We start from the raw sequence: 27,873 nt of genomic DNA on the forward strand, positions 1-27,873 counted from the left end.
AAAAACTACAGCGTCTTTCTGTAACAAGTAAAATTTTTGGAAAGCGGGCACCTGGCAAACAACATAAGACTCATCTGAAACAATTTAACCACAGTTCCAAACAGGGGCGCCGGAACGATTTGTGACTGGGGGGGCAAGATTACGAAAAAAGAGCACTTTTGTTTACTAAAAGGCCAATTTTTTTTCAAGTGTTAAGATAAAATATAGCAATAATGGTAATGCGGTATACAAAGAAGGGCACCATGTTATGTTATAATGATGTAACCTACTGTCAAGCCTTAAAACAGCCGCTGCCATGGCCGCTAAGTAGTGCTTGAATGACCGCCGGTGCTACCTCCTCAATCGGCCAAGTTTGGCCGCCGCTCTCTTCTAGACAATTATTTAATTTTGCAATAGAATGATTGTGGATTAACTGTCGAAAACATGTAGTATCAAAGAGTGACGCAAAATTAGGTCAGCGCGTCATAGCCTAATCGCCACTGTTGCATTGTGCGGGAATATTTGTTATTGATGGAATATATCCATCTGCGATCGCCAGCGTTGTAAGTCTTATTTGTAATTCCCGACGTTTATTTTAACAAAGTGTTAATCCGAAGTGCTAATTTACATCGGCTGGCAATATTGTTTTTATGTCGATTCGATGTTGTCGGACATTGAACAGTTGTTAAAAAAGAGAACTAAGTTAGTTGACATCCGAGGGGAAAACATTTTTTGATCATATTTTGCAAAAATTATGCTTCTCTTAGTAATGTCCTTCACATCATTAAAATACTTATTACCTTGCCGTCATCGTCAACACAGTCATGTCGAACGTTGTTTTTTGTTGCTAAAAATAATTCTAGGGGAGTGGCAAACTTCTTTAAAATTAGCCACATTGGAGACACTCGTTTGAATAGTACTGGATTACAATCCCGATAAAGCAGTTATTGCGTGGTACAACGATTCTATTGTAGGACATCGCCCAGGCCAAGACTTCAACAACGCTAAGTGATCATTTTAGCATTGTTGCAAGTTTAATTCTATTTACTTGTGCTATCGTTATCGTTATTTTTATTTTGTATTTTGGCCTCAAAGCACGCAGATTTGGCCCCCGAAAAGGATCTCCCGGTAGGCCACGATGGCTGCCGAAAAAAAAACGAGTTTTAAGGCCTGTAGCCTACTGTGTTGCAAAATTTTGTGCCGTAAATATTATTTTGAGGCAAAAATGAAAGATTACAATTAGGCTAAAAGCGAATAGCAGAAATTGTTAGCCTATATTGCAAAATGTGCAGTAGCTTACATGACTTTAAAAGGGCACCATTGCCCCCCTGCCCCTCCATCTGCAGAAAAATTGAGGGCAGGGGGGCATTCGCCCCCCTGCCTCCGGCGCCCCTGGTTCCAAACCATTTATAGCCTGCAACATCATTATTATTATTATTTATTTGCGTCAGACAAAGCTGTCCATATTCAAAACAAAACGAAATAATACACAAACTGCAAATGCACAATAAGGTCACAGAGAACCACTTTGGATGTCGTCAGTTTAAGAGCTCACTAAATATCTGTTACAAATTTACATACAATGAGCGTTGGAAGAGTTGAAATAGGAATAGTTGGTTTAGCCTAGGCTACTTATCACTGGACAACACTTTTTTGAAAAAAAATGTTTTGTTCATAATTTTAGATTGTTTTTGTATGTTTTTTGAGTCGCTGATTTCAAAAATGGCATTAACATTTTTGTAATGTCAATGATTCTGTCACAAATTATAATTTTATAAAATCATGATTTCAAGTTATATGTAGTATTACAGTACAAATAGCTCTTGCATAGTTGCATGCAGTGGCGGCTCGTGGTCTCAAAACATGGGGGGGCTGCATCAACCAGTAGGCTAACCTAATATAAATAATTATAAACCTGTACCGGACTGAGTTATAAATGCACTGAGTTAGGGTTAGTAACACAGTAACATGTTCTTTTAATTGGCTGTCATTTAATGTTTTTATCATTTAAAGTAAACTTTTGATAATGGCTTGAATTTGGTCAAGTTTAGGTGGTCACCAGATGGAGCTAGTACTATTTTTGGACTTGGTATTAACTTAGTTGGTTAGATCTTGGTATTAACTCAGTTGGAACGATAGCAAATTTGTTGAAATTGAACAACAAATGAATAAATGGGAGACAATTTCCTTCAGGTGTTTTTGAGTGCATTTCCACCCCGTATTTCCTTCTTTATAATAGTCCATTCCAACCTTTGTGACGTTTAATTACGTCATCATCACAAAAGGACGAATTGTGAAAGAGCACCAACAATTACAGTAATTGGCTTTACTTCACATCAAAACTAGTCTGTCTCAGTGACTTCTCAAAACACAGATCAAGTAAAGTAACCTACGATCTCTTCACCTAATCACCGATCGCTTCCACACGCTTACCCTAAAGATTTACGAGAACCAAAGTTGGAATCCCTGAACAGGGTCTGTTCTATTTGCAGTCCCTACATCGCTTGTTTAGGGACGCTAGAAACCTTTTTTTCTGAAAAACCTACGTCATAAAAAAAAGAACAAGCAACACCGGAACTGCAGAATTTGCAGACCCAGAGTTGCCAATTAATTTTTGTAACACAAATTTTTGTTTTACCAAAAAAAAAAATTAATATTAAGAGTTTTTTTAATTCTTCAAGCAAAATAAGTTAAAAAAACATGGCAAAACTATCTATATGTAATATAATTCAATCAAATATAGTTATTACTATCTGAAGCCTTTACAAATTGTTTCACCTAACGGATCATCAGAAGGTCTGAAAAAACATGCAAACAGTAAAGAATCGATAATTCTGAAAAGATATTAAATATTACAACTGTAATTTAATCTGCCAAAAAAAAATCTCTAAACCTGTACTTCCTGAGAGAATATTAAATATCACAACTGTAATTTAATCTGCAAAAAAAACCTCTAAACCTGAATTCCTGAAAAGATATTAAATATTATAACCGTAATCCAATCTGTAGAAGAAAAAAACTTCAGAATTACTAAGGACAACCTCCATCCGTTACGACATAGTTTCAATCAATTTGTCCCAATGGAAACCAAGCAACATGATGGCAACATCTATGACATCACAAAGAAGCAAAATGCTGTTGTGATGATCAGCGCAACCTGTAGTAACCTGAACAAAATTAATAAAAATTGTTTTTAAACCTGTAAAAATTAAATGAGATTTATAACCTGTAAAAATCAAATGAAATTTAATTTTTTCAAAATTATACCTGTGAATTGCCTTTTTTGCTTGGCATTGAGCACTTTTTGTAGTAATAATAGTTTTCATTGTTGTAATATAATTCACATATGCACAAAAATGTTGGGGGGGGGCTGCAGTCCTACAGTCCCTTATGACGAGCCGCCACTGGTTGCATGGCATATTAATTGTGTAGCCTACCACATCTAAAAACACACAATAAAAACATAGTAAGATAAGCAGTAGGCTATGGATTGTGGACACCTAATCAAAAATGCACATTCGACAAAGTGGTTTATCGTTTGTATGTTGTGTCAACCTTTCGTACCAAACTACAAATGTAATTTGAATTCCATCATGAATTCATTCCACCTCCCTTGGTAGCATTTTTCCAAGCTAAACTGTTTTGAAAGTTCAATTCAATTCAATTTATTTTTCTTTGTCGGAAAACAACAGCAATGAAAAAATTACAAATAGTGAACGGGAACAAAACCAACAAAAGGAAAAGGTGGCAAAACTACAAAAGTTTAAAACGTGCATGCGATGCAAATTTAAAGGTTACGTACCGGTACACGAAAGTAAATTAAGCACGGCCACCAAACCTAAAGCTAGTAGAAATTATTTGAGAGCATTTCGTTTGGCACCTGCAGACGAAAAGATCAGCGACCCAATCGCTTCATAAAGCCGCACCGTCTTATCTTAGCTATTCGGGTTTGGCGAGAGATCTCAATAGGTGAAATCACTTGCTACGTAGAACATAGGGTTCTACATTTAATGCAGAACTTTTTGACTATTTTCAAATATTATTGAAAGCTTTTTTTGCAAATATCATCCAAACCATTGACACTAGATAAAAAATAGCACAAAATTCGGCATCTGACCTCAAAAACATATAAAAGTACTGAATAAAACACATAAAGAAATAATTGTTGCCTTGTGTTTTTCCTTCGAGGGGTCGATGCCTGGTTTAGGCTACCAAAGAAAAAAAAATTAAAAATGGAAACTCTAAGTTTCTAACTTTATAAATTCGCGCGAAGAGCCGAAGATCTTTGTCAGATTTCAGAGTCAGACAGACAGACGCAGCGTTGCCAGATTGGGCGATTTATCGCAAATTGGGCTACTTTCCATATGTGATTTGCGACAAAAAATTGAGCTTGGCGACTTGCGACTTCTTGGGCTACTTTTAAATTTAGATTGGCGACAATATAACAAGATTGCGACTTTTTTACATCGGAAATTTCTTACTAAAGTAAGTTTCGCTTGCAGTCTACTGACAGTTTATTTGTCATTTACAAATTTTACAGCGCATTCTCATGTTTCCAAGACGTAGCAAGGGACATAGTTGAGTGAGTTTCTAGTCTATTCTAGCGTTACGTTATCTACGTTCCATGTCTTTACAGTTTACTAAGTTTACTCTTACTGTAGAAGTCAGTGCTTGAAAAGTAGTGTGCTGAAAAAGTAGTGAGAATCTAATCCGTACCCGATAGAGCAGGGGTGGGGAACCTTTTTAGTATTGCGGGCCACATAAAATGAGAAATAACACAGGCGGGCCACTAAAAATTTCGAAATTTTAGCTAGTAGCTTGACAGCGGTGACAGTGCATTCTTTCAGGAATTCTCCATCTGCATGTGGTTTCAGCTTCTTTGCTATCAGTTCAGTATGGTAACTTCATAACTCGTTCTGACAATATCTTCATCCTGTTTGCAGTAGCCTACCTTGACAAAGTGCTTTGCTGCGCTTGTAACTCTCTTCTAAGGACATTAATCTTATTCTGCCTCGCCTGCCCTGTTAGCTGTTTCAAATAGCAGGAGTCATAATGACGCTCTAAATGTGATTTTTTCTTTGCTGCTACAGATTTACCACAAACAATGCACACAGGTTTGCCACTTAGGCTACTTCAACAAAGTACAAGTTTGTCCAATCTTTCTGGAACATTCTGCCTTCATCACTAATTTTTCTTTTCTTTGCAGAAGCCATTATACAACGTAAAATTTTGCTAATTTGAGAAGTAGGCTACTCTGCAAAACACTTTTCACGAATGGCATAACTGACCGATTAACAATAACTGGTCACATTGTTGTTACAAATTGCCTTCTATGATGGATTAACTAGTCATAGAAGGCCATCCGCAATATACCGAGAATGCAGAGCCTAGCCTACTCTTTTTTGAGCTGTTGTTTCAATATATTTTGGGTAAAGAAATATTGACGCGGGCCACATGGAACAGTCACGCGGGCCGCATTTAGCCCGCGGGCCGCAGGTTCCCCACCCCTGCGATAGAGCCTGCTGTGAATGTGCCTTACTGTACCGGTAACTCTGTTTGCTATCTAACACTACATTGTAGATTGTACTGCTGATATTAATGGTAAAGTGGGCTAAATACAGCAAAAATTTCCACGAAACATGCACTGTAAAGTAAAGAAAAACAGTTTAAGAAGTGGTTACAATCGGGCGATGGAGGCAAGAAGGCATGACAAAACTGAGGCTAAACAGTTCTGTTATGAAGTACCGTATGCCTAACAGAGACATCCAAAAGATTGTAGACGTGGCAGTGTTAGAACGTCTCATGGGGGGTCTGGGGGACGAAGCTCCCCAGAATTTGGAAAACATAGTTCCTGCGCCCCGCTGCTATAAATTGGGCTACTTTGGGAGCAAATTTGCTACTTTTTTGGCTACTTTTTTTTTCAAAATCTGACAACCCTGGACAGACGCAGTTGCGCTGTTGCTGTTGACTAAATCACAAGTTCAGTTTTCGTTTATTATCAAGAAGGAAGTAATTTTTAGTTAGGGATGAAAGGTTGGAATTAAGGAAATGTCAAAGTTCTGAAAAGATTAGTGAAAAATGGACCCTGCACTAGATGCATGACTCATAAAATGAGTGAGCGGCTTGTGAAATTTATGTTGTGGCATTGGGAAAATGCTTGACAAGGCTTGGGTCCAGGCCAACACAACAGCTTTAGCCTATACAAGAAGAAAGAGTAAAATACAAAGTATTTTATGTAATCAAAAGTTTTTAACTTCAAATTAAATTGCCTAGTTATTTTTTAGGCAGTGGCTATTTGACCGGCTCCGGTCTTTTAAATTTGACCAATCATGACATGTTCTTCATTTTTTTCTTTTTCAAAGCAAAAGACAAGGAGAGAAGAAAATATATCTTCTAAATTCAACAATTTTATTAAACTGAGTTAGTGGCGCGTATGATCTTTCTCGGGCTGGTGTTCCCGAGGGAATGAGTTCAATACTATCATTACCCGGAAGCGTTTTATTTTTAAACTAAATTTTGACCCGAAGTGACTCAATTTTTGTGGTCAATTTTCAATTCGACTAGCTTTTTTATGTCTTTTCAAATATAAGTAATAAAGTTATCTAGAGTATTTTTAATTTTCTGAAATTAGAGAATTTCTCTGGGTAAGTTTCAGTTCATCATAAGAGGATGTGACGACCATGTTCCTCATCAATGTTTTCCGCATCAATGTTCAGTTAACTTTTAGGCAGTGTTTTTAGCAGGCAATTTTAGTTAAAAATGGAACGCTTCTGGGTAGTATCGAACTCATACCCTTGGGAATACCAGCCCGAGAAAGATTATACCGGTACGCGCCGCTGACTCAGTTGAATGCTCAGACTCTGGCAAAATCAATCCACAACACTTTTCATTAGGCTGTCATTCATTACTACATGTGTGCTTCTCTCTGTTTTTGTTTTATTTTTTGCTATTTGTTTTTTGGGTTTTGTGGCCGTGCTAACTACTGATATATAGCCTACTACATAATTTTTCATTCAGGCATGTTTTAAACCTCTCAAGGTTTTGCCACCTTTTTTCGTTGGTTAACGTGCTGGTAGGTTTATATCGATTTTTGTAGTTAGTATCTTTTTCGTCCCGGACGCGTTAATGACGAAAAATAAAATGATTGATTGATTGAATAAAACAATTGAATTTAGATAATATATAGGCACTTTTTTCTTCTCCTCTCGTCTTTTGCTTTGAAAGAAAAAAAGAATACATTATGACCGGTCAAATAGTATTTCAGATTAAGACCGGAGCCGGTCAAATAGCCACTGTCTATTTTTTACCATCTACATTCCACAGTGATGTTTTCAAATTGTTTATGTTGCATTATCTTGTAGATAATTTGCAAGGTTTACCCTACTACTACACACAAAATGACCTCTGAAAAAAGAAGGTAGGCCTACAGTATGTATTTAATATTTATATAATAATTGATACCCAGTTGTTATTCTTGCTGTTCATAGTAAATATGGCTTTTCAGGCTGTGATCCCCTAATCATTTGAGCATAAAGTTGCTATTTTCTTTTCCAACTTTAACAGCAAAGAAAAGCTAGCTTTAATAATTTTACAACTTTTGTTTTGGCTTCAACTGACATGGCTCTTTGGTAGGCTAGAGTCTGCAAATATGATCCTATGTGACCTTAGTTTGCGACACCCCTGCAGGACCTGCACCACTTTTTTGGAAACTTTATTCTAATTTAAAATGGCTCTCTTGATAGTGCTTTTTGCTGCTCCAACTGTCTTTTGCAACCCAATCTTAAATTGTATTTTTTTGCCACAATGAGCACAGACCAAAATCATTCACACTTTATTTTACAATTTCTGAATAAAGATTGTTACTTTGCTTTTTCAATTGTAATTAATTAGGTTCAATTACATTGGAATTTAAGATTAACCGTAAATGAATTTTTATTCACCAATAACTTATGCAGCCATGTTTGCCAGGCAAAATTGCATGTGAGTTTTACGGGTCTGCTACTATTCGGTGAGTCCGATTCGGTGAGTTCCTAACCTCTAACCCCTAACCCTAAAACGACAATGATAATTAGGCTACGGTACCCGATAATTTAAAAAAAAAATTGAAAAAATCCCCCGTTAAGGGATTGGACTCACCGAAACAGGCCATTCCGGAGTTTTACTGCACAACCGTTTGCTGTACTTCACCTCATTAAATTTTGTTTTAGGGAACGTTACTTGCTAGCCTAGATTGAGGAAATGACTAAGCATATGGATTACCCCTCATTTTTACTGTTAACAACTAGGTTTGATTAAATAACATGATGCGTTCTACTGGTGCAAATTAATATCACACGATGTATAAAGTGACCCAGCTTTTATCTCTACGTTTTGTCAATCAGACACGACTGACTTCTTCAGGGAGCTAGGCCAGGTAGTGACTACCTAACTTCAACTTCTAAGCCTTGTCTACACTACAAAATATTTTCAGCTGAGTGTGGCTCATTCTTTGTTTAGTTAACACAAAGCTTCTCAGCAACAGCTACGCCGTCGGCCTGAAAATGTCTGGTCATCGCAAGCTTTTTTACGCTTTGGAGAGATTTGCTTGACCAAAGTTCTGGCGCAAATTTTAGTTTGAGCTCAGGACTCAGGTCTTGGCATTTTGTGGAACTTTGGTGGGAAGGCAGTTTCAGTTTTCTGGAAGGATGGTACTCTGTTTCAGTTAATAGGTTAGTTGATGTGTGTAGATAAAAATTAAAAGGTTAGGTTTAAAAAAGTACATAGGCCTACTTAGCTGTTAGTTTAGTTAAGGTTAGGGATGGGCAATTCAGAATAAATCACTATTCCAGAATTATTCGGAATACTAAACCGAATCCAGAATCGAATCCAGAATACCGAATCCTATTAACTTCCAGGCTCCAGCAACGTAAAAAGTAAAAAAATTCATAAACAAAAGCTACACAATCAAAGTAAATGTTTGTTGCAATGCAACACATTAAGGCATTCTAAATGACTGCTAGCCAAACGGGAGAAGTGTTGCCAGATAATGGAAGCCGCTTGGCACTAAAAAGTAACTAAAACTTCACCAGATATTTAAAACACCCTAAATAAAGCAATTTTGCCTAAAATACAAATAGTTTTTAAGACATAAGACACTGCCATCACGCATACGCAAATATCTTGCAAAACGTTTTCTAAACGAGCAAAGATTTGCTAAAAAGTTTTAAAAAAATGAAAAAACTTTCTTGAAAAAAATTGAGTGGGGAAAATTTCACCAGATTTCACCAAAAAGTTATCTGGTTCCAAGGTCAAAAAGCTTGGCAATAAAGACCTCTAAATTTCACCAAAATCTTTTAATTTGATATTCTATTTCCCCATCTGGCAACGCTGAACGGGAGCGCAGCTTAGTTGCTGTCAAGCCCGCACTGGAAAAGCGTCGCTCGGAAGCTGTGCTGATGTGGCAGGTATGCTGAGATATTTCAGAGCCAACTCCTTTAGCAGGGGCATCTGCTCAATGTTGTTACGCCCAGTCGCCCACCAGTCAAACTATCGCAGAGGCGCATACGCACGTGGATTGAAAAAAAGCATTGCACGATTGTGCATGTGTACAAAGCGTGAAGAAAATCGCGCTTAGTTTCTTTGATTGCTCATGCGAGCAAGTGACGTAGAGTTGCATGCGCCGTGCGCGCACAACGCATGCAAAATGTTTTTGAAAGTGCGGAACTGCGGATGGTGTCAGTGCAAAGAAAAAAGTGAGTAAACCACACTTTTTTTCAGTTCACTGTCTCAAGCTGACAGCTTGCACAAGACTCATGCATATCTTTAAAACCGAATCTTATTACTCGGTTTTATTGCCGTTTTGGATTCGGATAGTTTAGGATCCGAATCCTTCTGGATTTGGTATTCTGAATTGCACATCCCTAGATAAGGTGGCACTTCACTAGGCTTTTGGTCAAACTTGGGTTGGCCTACCTGCTAGCCTTGCATTGATTGCAGGGTTCAACTCTACAAGTTATAGGATAGCTCTAGGTCTACAATACTATTCTGGATTATTTTCATTTGACCTATTACACTGTGTCAGTACAGTGATGGATGCGTTTGATTGATAAGTTTGAATCAATTGAAGGCGAATTTCCAGCTACAGGCCTTAAAACTCGTGTTTTTTTCCGGCAGCCATCGTGGCCTACCGAGTGCTCCTTCTCGGCCAAATCTGCGTGCTTGGAGGCCAAAATACAAATAACGATAGCACAAGTAAATAGAATTAAACTTGCAACAATGCCAAAATGATCACTTAGTGTTGTTGAAGTGTGGGCGACGTCCTGCTATAGAATCGTTGTACCACGCAATAACTGCTTTATCGGGATTGTAATCCGGTATTGCGGGACCATCTAACGACACTAAATTGTTTCAACTGCATAATACCACCTTTCATAAACCTGACCAATTGTGACCATGGCATTTATACCGTTATAATGTCACCATTTAGGGTGTGAAGTCACACAGCGGAAACATTTCTCAACTCTGAAGACACGTGTTCCCCTCGGATGTCAACTAACCTACCCAGACAACAAAATCCGTCATTTTTACATTGATTCTACGTTTGCAGTCGTTAAATCAGGGTAAAAATGACGAAGTTTGTTGTCTGGGTAGTTCTCCTTTTTAACAACGATTCAATGTCGACAACATTGAATCTACATAAAAACGACAACATTGCCAGCCAATGTAAATGAGCACTTCGGATTAACACTTTGTTAAAATAAACGTCGGGAATTACAAACAAGACTCATAGCTGGAGATCGCAGCTGGATATTTTCCATACAATAGCAAATGTTCCCTCACAATACAACAGTGGTGATTATGATGCGCTGACCTAATTCTGCGTCACTCTTTGATACTAGATATTTTCGACAGTTAATCCACAATTATTCTATTGCAAAATTAAATAATTAGCTAGAAGAAATCTGCGGCCAAATTGGCCGACTGAGAAGGTAGCACCAGCGGTCATTCAAGCACTACTTAGCGGCCATGGCCGCCGGCTGCTTTAAGGCTTGAGCTAGATGACGTAACCAAGCAGAAAGTGATGTTGTTAGCGCTTGAATGCACACGGTCGCAAGATCAAATTTGCCAGTGTAGACAGTTTTTAGTCAGTCGAGGCTGGGCAATGCAGGCGTTTGTGCTTTTCGGGCTTGTAGTGTAGACCAGGCTCTAGACAAAAACTATCGTGCTCAAAGTTTGAACTAGAAAAAAAGGGGAGTTCAAATGTTAACAATCAACAAGAAACTTCAATAACGGCAGAGAAGAGAGTGAACGGTATGAGTCATGATGAATCGAATTGTGTACGCACTACTGCACAGTTTACAATCAGCATGAAACCAATTTAAAAAAACGTCAAATAAGCACTTAGATACAAAAGTTTTTTGTAGATAGCAAGAAAAGAGATGCCATCATTGTGATTAATTAAAGAATAATGAAAACAGATTGTCACTTTATACATTGTGTGATAGTTTAGCTACTCAATTAGCAGACCGCGGCCTGAATATGGACCTTCTTGGTGTTGAAGCTGGACCTCGGGTTTCTGGAAGAATTTCCACATTTCAAGGCTTCTTTAAACAGATTTCCACTAGGGAAAAATATTTTTCATTGTGGTTATCCAAGGAGCTGGGGGACTTTGGATATGTTTCTCCGGCTACAGTATAAAGAAACACAATACATTTTTTTTCTTTGTGTCTGAGAAAAATCGAAGTTGTGTTAATCCTACATATTACCAGAAAAGTGTTTCGATGCTCATAGGCTTACTAGTTGTTTAACTTTCATGGTTGCATGTAAAATATTTACCGGACTGCAAAAAATATTCAACTTGTCAAACTGAACCCTTGGTAACATTAGTTGAGTAGCCCTGGTTTAGCTTAATTTGCACCAGTAGAACACATCATGTTATTTAACTAAATGTCTGGTAAACAACCTCATTCAATTTTCAAATAGGATTGATGGTTGTACAAATGTGCAAGGTAATCATATTACTTAATTCTAAAACAAAATTTAACAATGTAATAGTTTTTGCATTTTGGTTTTGCTACTTTTCCTTGTATTTGTGCTGAGTTTGTATACTTATGGTGCATATGAGACCTTGCTTTTTGTAAAACGATATGGGCTACTTTCAAGAGCATGTGACATATGATTAAGGTAACCTCAGAGTTTGTTGACTCGAATTATAAGCCTTGTTGTCTTCAGAAAAGCAGCAAAGTCGCTGACAACATTGTTTGACAAAGCAGCCATCCAAAGGTTGAACGATCAGTCGGAAACTGTAAGTGATCATCTGCACCGCTACTTCAACTCAATCTCTTCACAATTCAAGCCTGAGTCGCTCACAGCTTCAACTAAACAGCACAGGTACCATACAATATTTTCTAGACTTTCAACCAGTTGGGGATTGTTTTGTGTCACCCATATCCGTCAACAACTCTGCTTAGCATTCGCCTTAGTTGGACTCGTATTTTTGTTGGTCCTTACAAAATTCTTTTTTTTGTGTGTTTGATTCAATATGTCACCTCTTCAGTCTTCATACCCCTAAGAAAAATTTTGTTCAGTTAACTTGTCATTTGCAGATTTGATTCGTGCGATGCTTAGATTGTTTGTTTGGCATTGCTCTTCTGTAAAATAGATCTAGTACAGAACATTATTACGGTACAATGGAATTATGAATTAGCCTGAAAGCCAAATTATTGCATATTCTAGTTAAGCACATGCTGTATTGTGTATACCTTTGTGAATTGATCATACAATTGACAAGGTTTGTCTAATGTCGATGTCTCAAATAACTCAGCTTGTTTTATTCCACAGTAAAAAGGTGAGACGGCACACTCAACCAGCCTTGGATCATGGTGAGACTTTATTGATTTATTTCACTGTTTATGAGGAATGTATCTTTGCAAGTGTTTAGTTTATGTTTCATACTGCACTTAAACTTAATTCTCTGTTCTTCATGTGTTGCAATGCTTGCAGATGGTTGGTTAAGTGTATAGCCTACCTTGTCTATTAACATCCACTGAATGAAAAAGCGATCAGCTGTTTTGTGCTTTAAAAGCACTTACAAGATTTCCCAAAAAAAAATTACAAAAGTAATGGAATTGTTTGCTTTCAGATTGCTGTGTAAACTGTGCATATATTTTTGCAGACCGCTATAATTTTCCCCAACAAGATGCTAGTTCTGAAAACATACGCTTGTCTCAAGGTAATATTACTTCATGTAATTTTTTGCATTAATATTCCATGCAGTATTGCACTAAGGAACTGCACTGGTAGTTAGAGAGGAGTTTTATACTGTATGACTATAACCAGCTGACCACTCACCAATACAGCAAGCAATTGCATTTTGCTTATCATATCAGTGTAGCATCGATACAGATACAGGTCATGAAGACATCTAGTCATACAACGAATATAGGCATTAGGATGTAGGATAGAGTGAAAAAAAAAATTTTTTTCAAATCAAAAAATCAGATTAACCAAAAGTGGCGTATGGACCTAAACTCAACTTCTGAGAAGGTTTTGGGTTTGTGCCACCTACACCCAGGTGGCCCATAATTTTTAAAGGTCATCCAAGGGTTAAATTTCATGAAAATCCCATAACTTGGAAACCGGTTAAGCTAGAATGTTAGTTTTTGGCTTAAAATTTCCAGAAGGTCCATGTTTATATATGCTCCAATGCAACTTTTGTCTCTATTTTAACTACATAAGCTGATAATAATAAAAAATGACGTTTTAGTTTGAAAGCTATGTATCGTGAAGAAGTGAAAATGCTATATTTGAACTATTTGCACCCATAGTTATGTGTTAAGGCATAATAGGTACAAACTGACTAAGTACTGCTTAAAATACTTTCTAAGTAGTTAGTACAAAGGATATGCAAGCAACGATCATGGATATGTGACAAAAAAACTCAATGACAAAAATAATGTAGCAAAGGCTCGGCATCCAGGCCGGATAGCGACTGTCAAAACAGCGACTGTCATAATGGCGACTTCATAATAGCGACTTCATAATAGCGACTTCATAATTTTTGGATTTATATCATGCCAGTCAGCAGGTTTTGACTTGGAGGCCAAATTTCGAGGTCGCTGTTTTTAATTAATCGAGTTCTTGATGAATCGCTGTCGTGTAGTCGCTCTATTGACAGTCGCTGTTTTTAATTAATCGCTGTCGTGTGGTCGCTCTATTGACAGTCGCTATTTGGAACCCGAGCCCAAAGGCTCATATGCAATAATGTTACAATGTTATTTGACATTAAGTTTCAAAATTTACATTTTTGGTTTCCACGAAATTTATAAGAAACTACTTACAATCAGGGTCGCATTATAAAAATTATCATGTGGTGAAAAAATATTGAAAACCTTCAACCTGAAAACATCAGGACTATCAAAGTCAGAAAAAATATATTTCGACTCTGACCCATTGCAAATTTGGGCAAGGCGCAGCCGCACATTGCAATGGGTTGTATGCTTGCTCCATTTAAATGAGCTTCCACTAAGGTACATTTTCCAACAACTGGATGGTCTTACAGCAGGTCCGGATTCATTCTCAGGACCTCTGGGTAAAAAGTTACATGGTGCAGTTTCTGAATGGAGCATGGTGAAGTTCAAGGTTATTCCTAACCCAAAGTTTCCTGTTATCCCGAATGACGTAATTGATGATTTAAGCAGTGACCAATATTATGCGTATCGAATAAGCTTTGCTGTCATGTTGGGATGTGTAGATGCTAACCTTGAGCTGTAAGAAGTTGGTGGATTATGTCACTCATGTTGGTTAACACTCGGGTGCCGTATACTGCGTTTACTTATGTGTCTCAAGAAAATGCATCGCCAACATTGTGCACTATGGTGGAGTTTTTACTCAAAGTCTATTTCCCTAACTTTTTACTCAAAGTCTATTTCCCTAACAAATTTCTACAATATTGTTGATCGTGTGGTGAAGTTTCCAAAGAAAAATGTACCAGATATTGCATTGAAAGTTCTTCAAAGAAATGCATATTTTGCGCACCATGAAAATGTTTTGTTGGCAATGCTGGCTGATGACGATTAAAGCGTTCGCCGGCTTGGGGTTAATAAGGTGCTTAGCAGCATGCGACGAGCAGCAGGACAGTATGTCATTGAAAATGAGGCATTCGATTGTGTTTATGATGGCAGCGACCTTCAAGAATTGGCAACCACTGAAGAGTTTGGTCACAGTTCAAATCAAAAGTCCAAAAGTTTCAAATTCCAAAAATTAATCCAACTGCTAAAGTACTTGTATCATATATTATATATATCATATATATATATTATAAATTATCCAGTTTGAATCTGAAAGCCATGTATGAGCCGCCTGCATTACAACATTTGAAGAGTGAAGATATTGAAGATTTTAGACAGAACAAGTTAAAACCCGAGCACCCATGTCACAACCAAGCCGTTGAAAGGCACATAAAGTTGGTAACCGAACCTTCATCAGTTATCGCCGGATTTGAAACATGGGACGGTCATATACGTCAGAAAATAAGATCGTGAAAATTTATGAAGAGATTCAATACAGAGCAACAGTTCGCTACATAGCCAAATTCTTAATTTAGTGTTTAATTAATAAACAATCAAGCATGCATTTTCATAGGAGTGATGTTTTGAATAAGCCTAAATTGTTGGGAACCAGTATCAGCAAAACTAATATATATACAGTATTTTGCTTTGCTAGTTATTTCAATAAACTTGTGCTGTGTATAGCTATTGCATACGTGTAGTTATAAATGAGTGTCATGGTTTCTGTAACACTCATTGCAAACAGTGGTGGGTTAAGGTTGGCAAGGGTCTTTACTAAAGCCCAGTCAGCCTTGCCCAAATTTGCAATGGATCAGAGTCAATGGATCAAAGTTGCATTAGAGCATATATAAACATGGACCTTTTAGAAATTTGAAGCCAAAAACTAACATTCTAGCTTAACCGGTTTCCAAGTTATGGGATTTTCATGAAATTTGACCCTCGGATGACCTTTAAAAATTATGGGCCACCTGGGTGTAGGTGGCACAAACCCAAAACCTTCTCAGAAGTTGATTTTAGGTCCATACACCACTTTTGGTTAATCTGATTTTTTGATTTGAAAAAAAAATTTTTTTTCACTCCACCCTAATAGGCATCCGTCGCATTACATTGTGGTTAAAAGCTTACTTGGACTGATTTCGATGACAATCTAAACATAAGTGACCATTGACACGCCAGTCGCCAAATATGTCAGATTGTTGAAACTGTGAATAATTGGCTCACCACACCTCATTTGACATATTATGAGGGTTGGTATCGGCGGCTCTACATCCGGATCAGGACATGTGATTGAAGTTTTATTGAGTTGCACCCTGGCATTTGGAAACCAGGTGGGATCGAGGATGGACACACCTCTGCTATTTTCTGGGTTAAGCATCTGTCTACGTGCTGACAGCATGCCAAGTGAAAGCAGTTATAGTCTCTGTTCACAATGTACCAGCATTCAGCAACTAAATATTTATTTTTTTGTTTCTACTAATTGAAACAGATCTGTGTAGTTATGAGCACTGTGCTCAGGAGATCCAGAAGGCCGAAATATATTTCCCACTGCTTAAATATATCCAATTATCCATGGATGCTGGAAACTGGAATTGTGAAGCAGAACTTTTATATTTTGGCCTCATAATACAAAGCAAGTCAATGGAAACAGATATCATCTTTGCTTTGTTCGATGGAGGAAGAGGAAAGAGCCATTTGAGAATGGGAAGACATTGGGATGAGTTGAAAGAAGTTGTGTGGGATTGAGAATTGTGGAGAAGATTGATTTATAGAGTCGAAACCGACAGTGGTTGAAGTAATCACACACACCACTCTCATCCCAAAACAACACAACTCATTTTAATAATTCTAAATTGTTTTATGTTTTTCTCATATTGTTAGCACATATTTATTTAGTGTTTCTTATCAATAACAATAAAATGTTTAGAAGCAAATTAAAATTTACAACTGAATTGTATAGTTAGATAAATTAAGTAAGCTAAATGTGGTTTGAGCTATAGACCAGAGGTCCCCAACCACCGGGTTGCAAAAAGGTTGCTATCTGGTCTCAAGACCATATATGCAAAATGGCGAGTGTTAAAAATATGTCCTTGGCAATGGAATTGCTAACAGTGAAAAACAATTGCACCCATACAATGAATGTTACATATATCCTGTTGTTTATCTATCAATGTAGTAAAGGATTCAAGCAGGGGCACTTGGTCATGTATTGTATAATTATGTATATATGGTGTCCGGTCGTTTGGTCAACAGACATTTGGTCGACAGGACGTTAGGTCGACAGAACGATTCATTTTAGGGTTAGGTTAAGGTTAGTTAACTAACCCTAGCCCTAAAATGAATCGTTCTGTCGACCTAATGTCCTGTTGACCAAATGTTTGTCGACCAAATGTCCTGTCGACCAAATGTCCTGTCGACCAAATGTCTTGTCGACCAAACGTCCTGTCGACCAAATGGCTGTCGACCAAATGACCGGGTACCGTATATATATTCCCCCAAAATTGAAAAACACATAAATTTTCTATGTTTTTGCAAAGTTTTCTCGCTCGTTGTGCTCGCTTAATCCCATGTTATCAACCTATCGGGTGACATTGAGAACGCATGGTTTCAGCAGTAAACTTGCAGAACAATAGGCCTACTGATAAAGTTTTGAGGGCCCTCTCAAAAACCAAGATACTATTGCTAATGAAATATTTTGAAGTACACACCTTGCTAACAATAATTGTCTTACAATGAAATTAGCCTATTTCATGTGTGAGGTTAAATGTGCCTGGTATGAGCTGTATACAAAAGGTGAGGGGCTGGGGGCACCTCAGTTGGATTTTCAAAATTTTACTTCAAACCCACACTATACTTAGTGTAGGAGCCCTACAAACCTTCAACAAATATATTTTTGAAATCCTTTGTAGTCGCAAAAGAAAGTAACTAAAAACGCATTTAAAAAGTAAATTCAATTTTAAATCAAAACTTGTCACTCAAAGTTTTTAAGAAATTCCAGTTTTAAATTGATGGTCAAATACAAGGAGTGGTTGTGCGCTTTGATCAAAAAATCATTGTTGGCCCTGAACGTGCTCAAAAAGCGATTAAAACATCATTAAATTAGTCAATTTTTTCTGGAGAGCAATCCTTCCAGACCCCCTGCTAAGCTAGTTTCCTTTTCTGATCACAACTTTTACATTCATACATTGTCTATTTTATTTTAGGAATCTTGCTTTAACTGTATTTAAACCGCTATATACAATTAGACCTATAGCTTTTCCTGCACTAATGCGAAACTTTGTCCTCGAAGCCGTTTTTAATTTAAAACTGGTCCGTGAGAGAAAAAAGGTTGGGGACCGCTGCTATAGAGATTTTTTTCCTTGCATAATGTGAAACTCATCCATGTAACCAATTTCATTTCAACTGTTCTTAGAACCACCAACAAAACAAGACAATGTGGTTTTTCGTGGAAAACGGCGGAAAACCTTTGCAGGAGAAGTGCAACCTTTCAACGAAACTTCACCAACTCAATCAAGTGATGCTGAGAAAGAAAATCGGAACGTTTTCAGTGCGAAGGCCAGTGCTGAGACAAAATCAAGTGCAAAAGAAAAACATCGCAAAAGCTTAAAGAAAAAAGAAGCAAAGACGAAGACAAAGTTACGGAAATCTACACCAGCTGTCGCAGTCTTGGAAGCCAACAGTTCTGCAAGAATTGATGCAACTACCGCTGCTGAAGTTCCGCAAGACGTAAACACACAGATTATTTCTGTTGAGAACACTGCTGCAACTTCTCTTTCTAAACACTGTAATGATATTGTAGAAGCTGGAATTGAACATAGTACAGGTAATAATGATGAATTATTGTTTGTAACACTTGACCGAAGTAAAATTAAGATATTTTAATTTTCAAGTTGAGAACGGGCTTTTTCTGCGTGTAATCATGATTAGAAAAACATAAAACAAAGTATCAAGTTTAGTTTATTATCTTCACAAAACAAAAAACTCCTTTGATTTAACAAATAGGCTTGAGAATATTTATCTTTTAAACATCTCTGTTGGTATTCGCTTTTGATACGTAACAGTGTAAAAGATTTTCTAGATTTCTTTATCCACAGCTTCACGTCATAGTCACACTGACGAGACTGAATCACTGCCACCCCCGAGCAAACGGCCACGTACGCAGGAATCAATGCATGCGAAGTTACGGCTGAAAGAGAAACGCCAAAAACAACCCAGTCAACTTGAAGAGACAAGTTCTACATCTTCAAAACAACAATCAATGAGTAAGAAAAGTTCCAAAAGTAAGCTAGATGAAGTGGTTTCTGGAAACGTCACAGGAAACAAGAGACCTTGTTCAGAACCCTGTACTCCAGTCGTGGAAACAACTAGAAAAGAGGCCATATCAATGTCACCTGAGCAAGGTTGCATACAAGGTGAAGAAGATGACTTTCTTGTGCCAGGTATGTATCTCTAGTTTCGCTCTGGATCATATAAAGAAGCGATGCATAGTTAGCAATATTGTCTTCAAGGCTTTGAAGACCCACTCTAACACAGACGCAATCGTGTATTTAAGGTGATGGAGGAAGTTCAGCATACGACGGGTGGCATGTGGTGCGCAGGCAGGTCAGCATGCTACGTGAACCTGTAATGTTCGGAGGTATCGTCAAACACAAGTTCCAAGCCCTGTTGAAAGGTAAGAAAACATGTTTGAATTCAATCACCCATTCAACGTTAGTATTCAAGATTACAAGGATTATAATAGCCATGTTTTATTTTGCGCCCATTGCGACAACATACAGTACTCTGTGATGACAGGTGCAACTTAACAGTTAGATGAGAAGTAGAGAAGGGCCATCTGCTCCCATTATATTGGTATGTTATTAGATGTCTTGCTCCGAAGACACAATCGCGTGCTCTGGGGCGGTGTCGAACCGATGCTCTTTCGCACGTTGCACCAGCGCTTTCCCCACTCGGCCACGCAATCGTAGCATTACTTGCTCATTATCACAAGTTCCACCATAATTTTATTCCTTTTTGAAACAATTCTATTTGTAAAATATTTTGTAAGAAAATTCGTTCAGTCAACTTTGTTATTTCACACAAATGAACGCAATGGAACAGTTTTGTCGCGCTTGCTATCAAAGATGTTGTAGTGTGACGAAAACATCTCTATCGGACGAAACTCGTCTTTGTGGCATTTTATTGAAACAAACTGCGACGCATCAGATGCCAGCGATATACAGACCTTTGTAGTTATCTGCTGATAAGCTTTCATAACATCTTGTAAAGCTCGACTGAATTGGCATGGATTCAGATGCGACATCCCATTACTTTTATTGTTTCTGAAAACAATGATTTTTCTGGTAACGCCTTCAATGATGGCGATAAGAGACTGCGCTTGCGTGTTTCTCTTTATTTTATTTAAAAAATTCGGTTTGTTTTCGTGCACACCAGCGCATGATGGAGAATCAGAAGACACCGATGGTCACATGCACGAGGGAGTCATAACGCAAGCGATGAAACGGTACAACAAAAAGCTTCTTGCTCACCATCATCACCATTCTGAGGTAAACCGTTGAATTTTACATAACTACAGTTCCTTGATTATGTGATATTCACATGACAATAATGTTCTTTTGCTATTCATGTGCTACATATGATTAAGTGATAGGTAAAACGGAAGCATAACAGTATATATTTACTAATTCGGGTATTTCACTATTTTTCGAGTATAGCATTCTGCAGTTGAGTAGCTTCCTGTTGGTTGCATTGATGAAAATAAGTTTAAAATGATTATATCGAATGTAGAAGCAATGCGGCATTTCCCACTTTATGTTGAGTACAGAATTGAAAGAAAGTTCTGAGAGAACGGGAAATAGACAAAGGATGAATTCGTAAAGTGACCTTGAGTGGGACTCCACTGAACGATGTTGAGAAACATTTTCGACCTTTTGTACTTTTTTTTTACTGTAACTATTCTCTCTGGCAAAGTGACGATTTCCACTTTCATCCATTAAACGCAACTTTATCGCTTCTTCACACGGTGATGCGTGTAGCTTGCATTTAGTCAACTATTGTCCACTCCTTGTGCCCACTTTTGACATTGTTATCTTCTGCTCTGTTTGCAGACTTCTGAAACCAAACAGAAGAGAGCCGTCGCCATTCTGACCAAGTTCCATCAACTCAACGATTCCAATTCCGCCAAAGCTGATTGGAAGAACGCTCCATGGTTTGTTTGGTTGTTATTTTCACTGCTGAAAACGTATTGAAACGATGTTTAAACCTCCAAGTGTTGTGACTATCACGATTTTCTTGTGTCAGCCTATGCTTTGAGAAGACTTTAGCGAAAACGAAACAGTTTCAATGTTTAGCCTAAAAGTAAGATGAACATTCAAAAGTTTTTTTTGTTTTTTTTTTATCACGTTTTCACGAGTCATTTATGATGTTTTCATGATGATATTTTCAGTGACTTGAACTTTGACTTCCCCAACGAGATGCCGACTCAGTGCAACGCGTCACGCTCGCAATACGACAAATATGCGGCTCTGGCGACATCTATCGATCGTCTACGGAAGGACCGCAAACGAAAGGTTCGATTTGTTTTCAGTTTAATTTGCTTTTATTTCTGACCATCTTACCTTTTTGACCATCTCACCATACTATTTTCTGTATGAAAATGACACGTGCCAACATGACAAAGGTCTAAAAAAAGTTGAGCGACAAAACACGAACGTTCCAGATTTCCGGCAAATACAAAGTTTTTGCATTGACTCAATGTCTGCATATGGAAATTTCCATGCTCGGTGTTAACACAAGAGCATGGAGCATGAAGTTTCCATGCTCTTGTGTTAAGGAGATCTATGGTGTTAGTCACCAAGTGTTACATCTGTGGTGTTGCATTCGAAGTCCAGCGACCTAGCTGTTTTTTTAAATGAAACTTTGTTCAATATATTTGTTTAAAAAAACAAACAAAAATATGTTGAAATCACTTCAACCTGTGAGCGAAATCACGTGGCTTAATTACAGTAGATATTGGAGCAAGATTATATCCGTATTAATTATCATATTCAAGCTTATGGTTGGTGGTTAAGATTTAGATTAAGTTGCCTTGAACGCATCAAAAGAGACCCTGGGCCTGGGCGTCCGTTTACGTTTACCGTATGAAATAATGACTTTGTCAGTATTAACTGCTATCTTTGTATTGAAGCATGCTGTGTTGAAGAGCATGCTAGAAGTCCTCATCGAGCTTGACCACGTCAAAAAAGTCGACGATCGTTTCATGGCTGAACCATGCTCGAGCCATTTAGTGGCGCGTCATCATGCTGCTCAAATATGTTCTGCGTCACACGACGGTATGCTTGCTTTGTTTTCGTTCTTATGGAGCAGTTGTCATTGTGAAGCGATAACTTGTGCAGTGTGCATATGCTTCAGTTTCAGCAACATGTTTTTTCAAGTAAATGTTCGGGCTGCTATCAATTACCTCTGTGTCTTCGGGAGACGAGGGTGAGGATGACATGTTACCATGTCTTCAACGAATTTTCTTTATAAACATCCCCCACATCCCAAGCTAACTGTTCTCACTTTGAGGCTGGTTTTATGCATTTCTTACCGTGCTTATTTGGCAAACAGACTTGCCGTTCTCCTCAATTTATTTTTTTCTGGATCCGCTGCTGTCTTTTAATTGTGTTTAAAAATTGTGTAGTTGGCTGGGTTGTCATTAAAGGAGTCTAATAGTAGGGGGGAGGTAATTTTAATTGCAACTTTAGCCCTGATTTTAAGATACAACACGACATTCTAAAACGTCTAGAAAAAAAACTTTTGAAATTGGTTGTTTCAACAGAAGCATACCAAAGGCTGATCAGTGATCAGTCTACGTGATTAAACTAAAACCAGCAGATAAAATAGACAGGTAGATGGAAAAAGATGACCGGATAATCTCATAATGAGGGTTTGAATTGAAAATGCAAAGTAAATTTTTGCGGACAGAAGCCAAAGACGTTTTATCAGTTATCATAACGAAACAAGTGTTTCTCGAAGACACCTTGAGCCAGGACATGCAAACCATCTCAGCTTATCTCCAGAACTGGCGACTGAAACTCAGCGAAACCAAAACTGTGGCGGCAGCTTTCCACCTACACAATCGGGAAGCTGATCGTGAGCTACATGTCCACAACAACGGAAAACCTCTGTCCTTCTGCCCCGAGCCAAGGTATCTTGGGGTGACACTAGACAGATCGCTCACATACCGCCACCAATTGGTGTCACTGCGCAAGAAACTGACATCCCGCGCTGCATTACTGAAGCGCCTGGCAGGCTCTAGCTGGGGGGCGAGGGCTGACACTTTGCGAATAGCAGCCTTAGCCCTTGTCTACTCTTCAGCAGAGTACTGTGCACCTGTCTGGTGCCGCAGTGCTCACTGCCACAACATCGACACTGCCATAAACAGTGCCCTGCGCACAGTGACCGGATGCCTGCGTCCCACACCATTGGACAATCTCCCCATTCTCGCTGGCATCCAACCTGCTGAGCTTCGTCGCGAAGAAGCCACTCTGTCCCTCGGTCGACGGGCACTGGAGCCTAATCATCTTCTCCACCACAAGATCTCTGCCTTCCCAAACGGGCACCCCCGCCGACTGAAATCAAGACACCCATTCGTGCCAGCCGCTCGGCTTCTGATCAACGAAGCTGATGAACAAGACATCTCTGCGGCTACCTGGGCGGACCATAAATGGAATTCTGAATGGAGGTCAAGCACCACCAGACTCCATTCATTCATCCCCGACGCCGACACACGCCCCATCGGCCTGACACTACAGAGACAGGCATGGGTGCGCCTCAACCGTCTCCGTACAGGCGTCGGGCTTTTCCGCTCAACCATGCACCAATGGGGAATGGCTTCTTCCTCCTCCTGTGAATGTGGTGCCGAGGAACAGACCGCAGACCACATCATCAATGACTGTACCATCTTCAAGCCACCTAACGGAGTGGAAGGTCTGCGTGTCATGGATGATGAAACTAAAGACTGGCTGCTCTCTAGCAGCCTTCCAGTGTAGTCCGGGAACATCGTGAATCTGGGGTGGTAAAAGGATAGACCCTCGGCCCCATAAGCTCAGACGACGACGACGAAGTGTTTCTCGGCAGTCGAGTAGAAGATTGCTCCTTCTCAACTATGACTAAACATTAAACAAGCTAAAGGCGGCTATATTTTTTGAAAAGTAGTTTTTAGAGATAAGTTTTGATAAATTTACGGCGGCTCAAGTACAAACAGCTTCATTCAAACTGTTTGCATAAAGCTTAATGCATTATGCAAGCATGTTTAATTGTTTAGTTTACATTATTACTGGCTTTGGTCTGCGTTGCATGTTTTTGTTTCTAGCACTAGTTGCTACGTTCATCTGATGAAATTGAAAGTAAAATTAACAACAAACAAGATGGTTTATTGCTTCACTGACGTTTCGCGCACCATGACAATGTGCATCCTCAGAGCGAATAACATACAAAATAAAATTTCACCAGGTTATATACTGCAGTGCGATTGAAGGCAAGAAAAAATAAAACGCAATATTTTAAAAAACTGGCCAATGATGTGTGAGCGGTTACTTTCCTCGTTAAATTACGTAAAAACTTGCAACAATAAACATAAAAATTCGAAGCAGTGACGACCAACAGAAAAAGTGCGATTGAAAGACCCCAAAAGACCCTACCCCTTTTCATAATAAATGTGGTGTTGTTTATGAAATTCCGTGTAATGATTGTGACGCAGTTTATATTGGCCAAATTGAACGTAGTATAAATTCCCGGGTCAAAGAACATTGCAGAGCTGTCAAAAATATGGAACATGAAAAGTCAGCCCTTTGTTCACACATGCTAGAAGAGGATCACAAATTTAACTGGTCAGAAACAAAAATTTTGAAAAATGAAAGTAAATATTATCAACGCACCACCGCAGAAAGTTGCTTCATCAACATCACCTCCAAACATTGCAATGTACTCAACCGGAACGACGGTAACCTTTTACCAAAACCTTATAAATCATTATTGTCTCGACGTGCAGGCTTCAAGCCTACTTAACACTGCCAGTGCCTACTACGTGAAATCACGTAGTAAAAACAAAAATTTTGATGTCATTTGATAAATAGATAAATCTGGTCTTATTGTTTTCCAAACTGCATGAATCTAACTGTTTTAGAAAGAGGAAGACTTGTATTGTCTAAAAGTGGAAAGAAATTACTAGGTTTGTATTTAAATTTTTTCTGCAATCATCAATTATTTACAAAAAACTGTCATTTTTTGTAAAAAACTGTCATTTTTTGTGCAAAGTGAAGCTTATCCAGTTCTTTCCTCGCATAACGCATCAACATCTCCGTGACAACCTTTGTGCGGCAAGCGTAGTACTTGCCTGACATCTACCGGTGAAGTTTTTCGCAGTTTGAAAATTTTTTTCCGATATCTAAACGGAAGCGAAAAAAAGTCAAAAAAACACAGAATTTTTGTAGTTTGTCAGAAATTTTAGTCATTTAAGGCATTTTAAAAAAAAAATACACAAAATTTGTAAACATACTGTAAAAGACTGTTGAAAATGCAACAACTTTCATGTTTTGATTGTTTTTCTAGCAGTTACGGTTCTCAAAATACAGCTGTTCAAAATCAAAGCCTTTGCTCAAACTAAATCCTGAAAATTTTATCAAAAAAAGCGTGGCACTGAAAGAGTTAAACACAGTTGGAAACGTTATTGCAATCTAATTTTGTCTCGAATTTCTAGTGGTCTTCAGTGCTTCGAATTTATGTTTATTGTTGGAAGTTTTTTTACGTAATTTAACGTCGAAAGTAACCACACATCATTAGCCAATCTTTAAAACATCGTGTTCTATTTCTCTTGCCTTCAATCGCACTTTTTTCTGTTGGTCGTCACTGCTTCGAATTTTTATGTTTATTGTTGCAAGTTTTTACGTAATTTAACGTGGAATCATTGGCCAATTTTTTAAAATATTGCGTGTTTTATTTTTTCTTGCCTTCAATCGCACTGCAGTATATAACCTGGTGAAATTTTATTTTGTATGCAGGGTGACCAATTTGGCTTTTTTGAAGCCAGATTTTGAGAATCTGGCTGTTTTTCAACTCCCTTGGCTTATTATTTTTAAATAAAAAAAGCCAAAAAAATTAGGCTTTTTCTGGCTTTTTTTCATGTTTCATCGATTTTTTGTCAACGTAATAAAAAGCCAACATAATTTTGGCTTTTTTTGGCTTAATTTTATCTTTCCCGTTTTTTTTAGAAAAAAAATTCAGTCAGCGTCAATCGGAGCAGTAATTTCTAACTTATATTTGGTTGTAGTGTCCGACCGAATGTCGTTTTGAAGCCGAAACGAGAAAATTTTCTAGTTGCTTGTCTTTTCATTAACTATGTTTCTGCGTTGTCGCTGAAGTCAAAGTTCGGTGGAACACTATTTGGTTGTGCAATTTTTATATGTGTATGTTTAATGAATACTAATTGGCTTTTTCTTGGCTGTTTCAGCTACTTTATATTGGCTTTTTCAGCTATTTTCTTCTGGCTTTTTTTTGGCTTTTTTTGTGACTAGGTCTGGCTTTTTTTGGTGAAGACAGGTTGGCAACCCTGTTTGTATGTTATTCGCTCTGAGTATGCACATTGTTATGGTGCGCGAAACGTCAGTGAAGCAATAAACCATCTTGTTTGTTGTTAATTTTACTTTCAATTTCATAAGATGAACGTAGCAACTAGTGCTAGAAACGATAATTGTCGTGATGAACACCCAAACTTTTCAGTATTGCATGTTTTTTTTACAACGTTTGTTGAAAAATTAAATTCAATAATCACTCCCTTCGTCTGTATGGAGAGAGTAAAAGAAAGTACGGTATCCTAATGCTTTCAGGTAAACGAGTTAAGCATCTTCAACTTAATGTTATTGTTTTTGTATTTCAGCGCAAGCCGTTGTTTCCATATTATTGAATAATGCCTCGGAAAGCGATGATGGTCGTTGATGTTAGGTGTTTTTCCAGACAACGAAATCCTTGTTTTTGTGTTACACCTTTGATGTGAATATTTCATAGCTTCTATTTTTCTGATTTCTTACATTTTAATAAAACTATTCGCTGACAACTATGTGTCAATCTCGGCATTGGGTTTCATAGACATTGCAGCCGAGAGCAATTTATTAATGCAATGCCATTAAGTAGGCTATCTAAGCTCACGTATTTTTGCGACCTAAGCTATTGCAGATTGCCTACCGTTAGGCTTGCTTTAAAATTGTATGTAATATCGAAACTAGCTTTACTCAAGTTGTGATGCTTTCAAAAAGGATTACAGTGCTGGAATGTATTGTACTTTCTAGAGAAAACTTACCAAAATACAGTAGGTGCCAAAATATTCTTACAGAATACACGGCAACTTATCAACCAGAACAAAATTCAACAGTTGGGCCATGCGAGTAAGCCTTCGCGTGGATAAAAACTGTTTTTCTAGCTGGATAAACATAATTTAGACCACTAGCAACAATAGCCCTATCACCATGTTGCACTGGCTTTGCAATGTCACATGAGCAAAATTTGCTTGGAGTCAACATCATCATAATCCATCGTCGGTTTGTTCCCCACTAGTGGGGGTGGCCGATTGTTTCCGCGCAGCAATTAACACAGCTTGCATAACTACTACCAGGTTGTCCAAATCGGAATTTACGTTTCATTAGCTGTGACGAAATTTTAAACTGAACTGCTTTGGTTTTGAATCTTTTATCCTCGGACTGACAAAGACTTGGCTATTCTTGGTAGTTTTGCATACTTGTAGCCTACAGGCTTTCAACGCAGGGCCGGTTACCGAGATCGACAGAGTAAATTTCCGGTTGTTGAAGTCTTGTTG

General features: G+C 38.1%; 1 protein-coding gene across 1 annotated transcript; it reads left to right on the plus strand.

The window, feature by feature from the left end:
• The first annotated feature begins 4,358 nt into the window (after positions 1 to 4,358).
• Positions 4,359 to 27,111, plus strand: LOC145782491 (uncharacterized). Its single transcript, XM_082594289.1, has 13 exons — positions 4,359 to 4,464; positions 7,341 to 7,396; positions 12,190 to 12,348; positions 12,799 to 12,839; positions 13,133 to 13,189; positions 18,436 to 18,846; positions 19,118 to 19,462; positions 19,576 to 19,695; positions 20,457 to 20,569; positions 21,131 to 21,231; positions 21,469 to 21,592; positions 22,210 to 22,354; positions 26,941 to 27,111. Exons 2-13 carry the CDS (start codon positions 7,377 to 7,379, stop codon positions 26,997 to 26,999), a joined length of 1,695 nt encoding a protein of 564 aa, XP_082450415.1. The 5' UTR covers positions 4,359 to 4,464; positions 7,341 to 7,376; the 3' UTR covers positions 27,000 to 27,111.
• The last annotated feature ends 762 nt before the right edge of the window (positions 27,112 to 27,873 follow it).

The sequence above is a fragment of the Aplidium turbinatum genome, chromosome 13 (assembly GCF_918807975.1).
Source record: "Aplidium turbinatum chromosome 13, kaAplTurb1.1, whole genome shotgun sequence".
Taxonomy (NCBI): domain Eukaryota; kingdom Metazoa; phylum Chordata; class Ascidiacea; order Aplousobranchia; family Polyclinidae; genus Aplidium; species Aplidium turbinatum.

What these genes read in the sequence shown, in the direction of transcription:
- LOC145782491 (XM_082594289.1), top strand. Translation starts at nt 7,377, where the DNA reads ATGACCTCTGAAAAAAGAAG. An exon ending in TCAACCAGCCTTGGATCATG is followed by an intron (nt 12,840 to 13,132) that starts GTGAGACTTTAT and finishes ATATTTTTGCAG; the next exon opens with ACCGCTATAATTTTCCCCAA. An exon ending in ACCATCATCACCATTCTGAG is followed by an intron (nt 20,570 to 21,130) that starts GTAAACCGTTGA and finishes CTCTGTTTGCAG; the next exon opens with ACTTCTGAAACCAAACAGAA.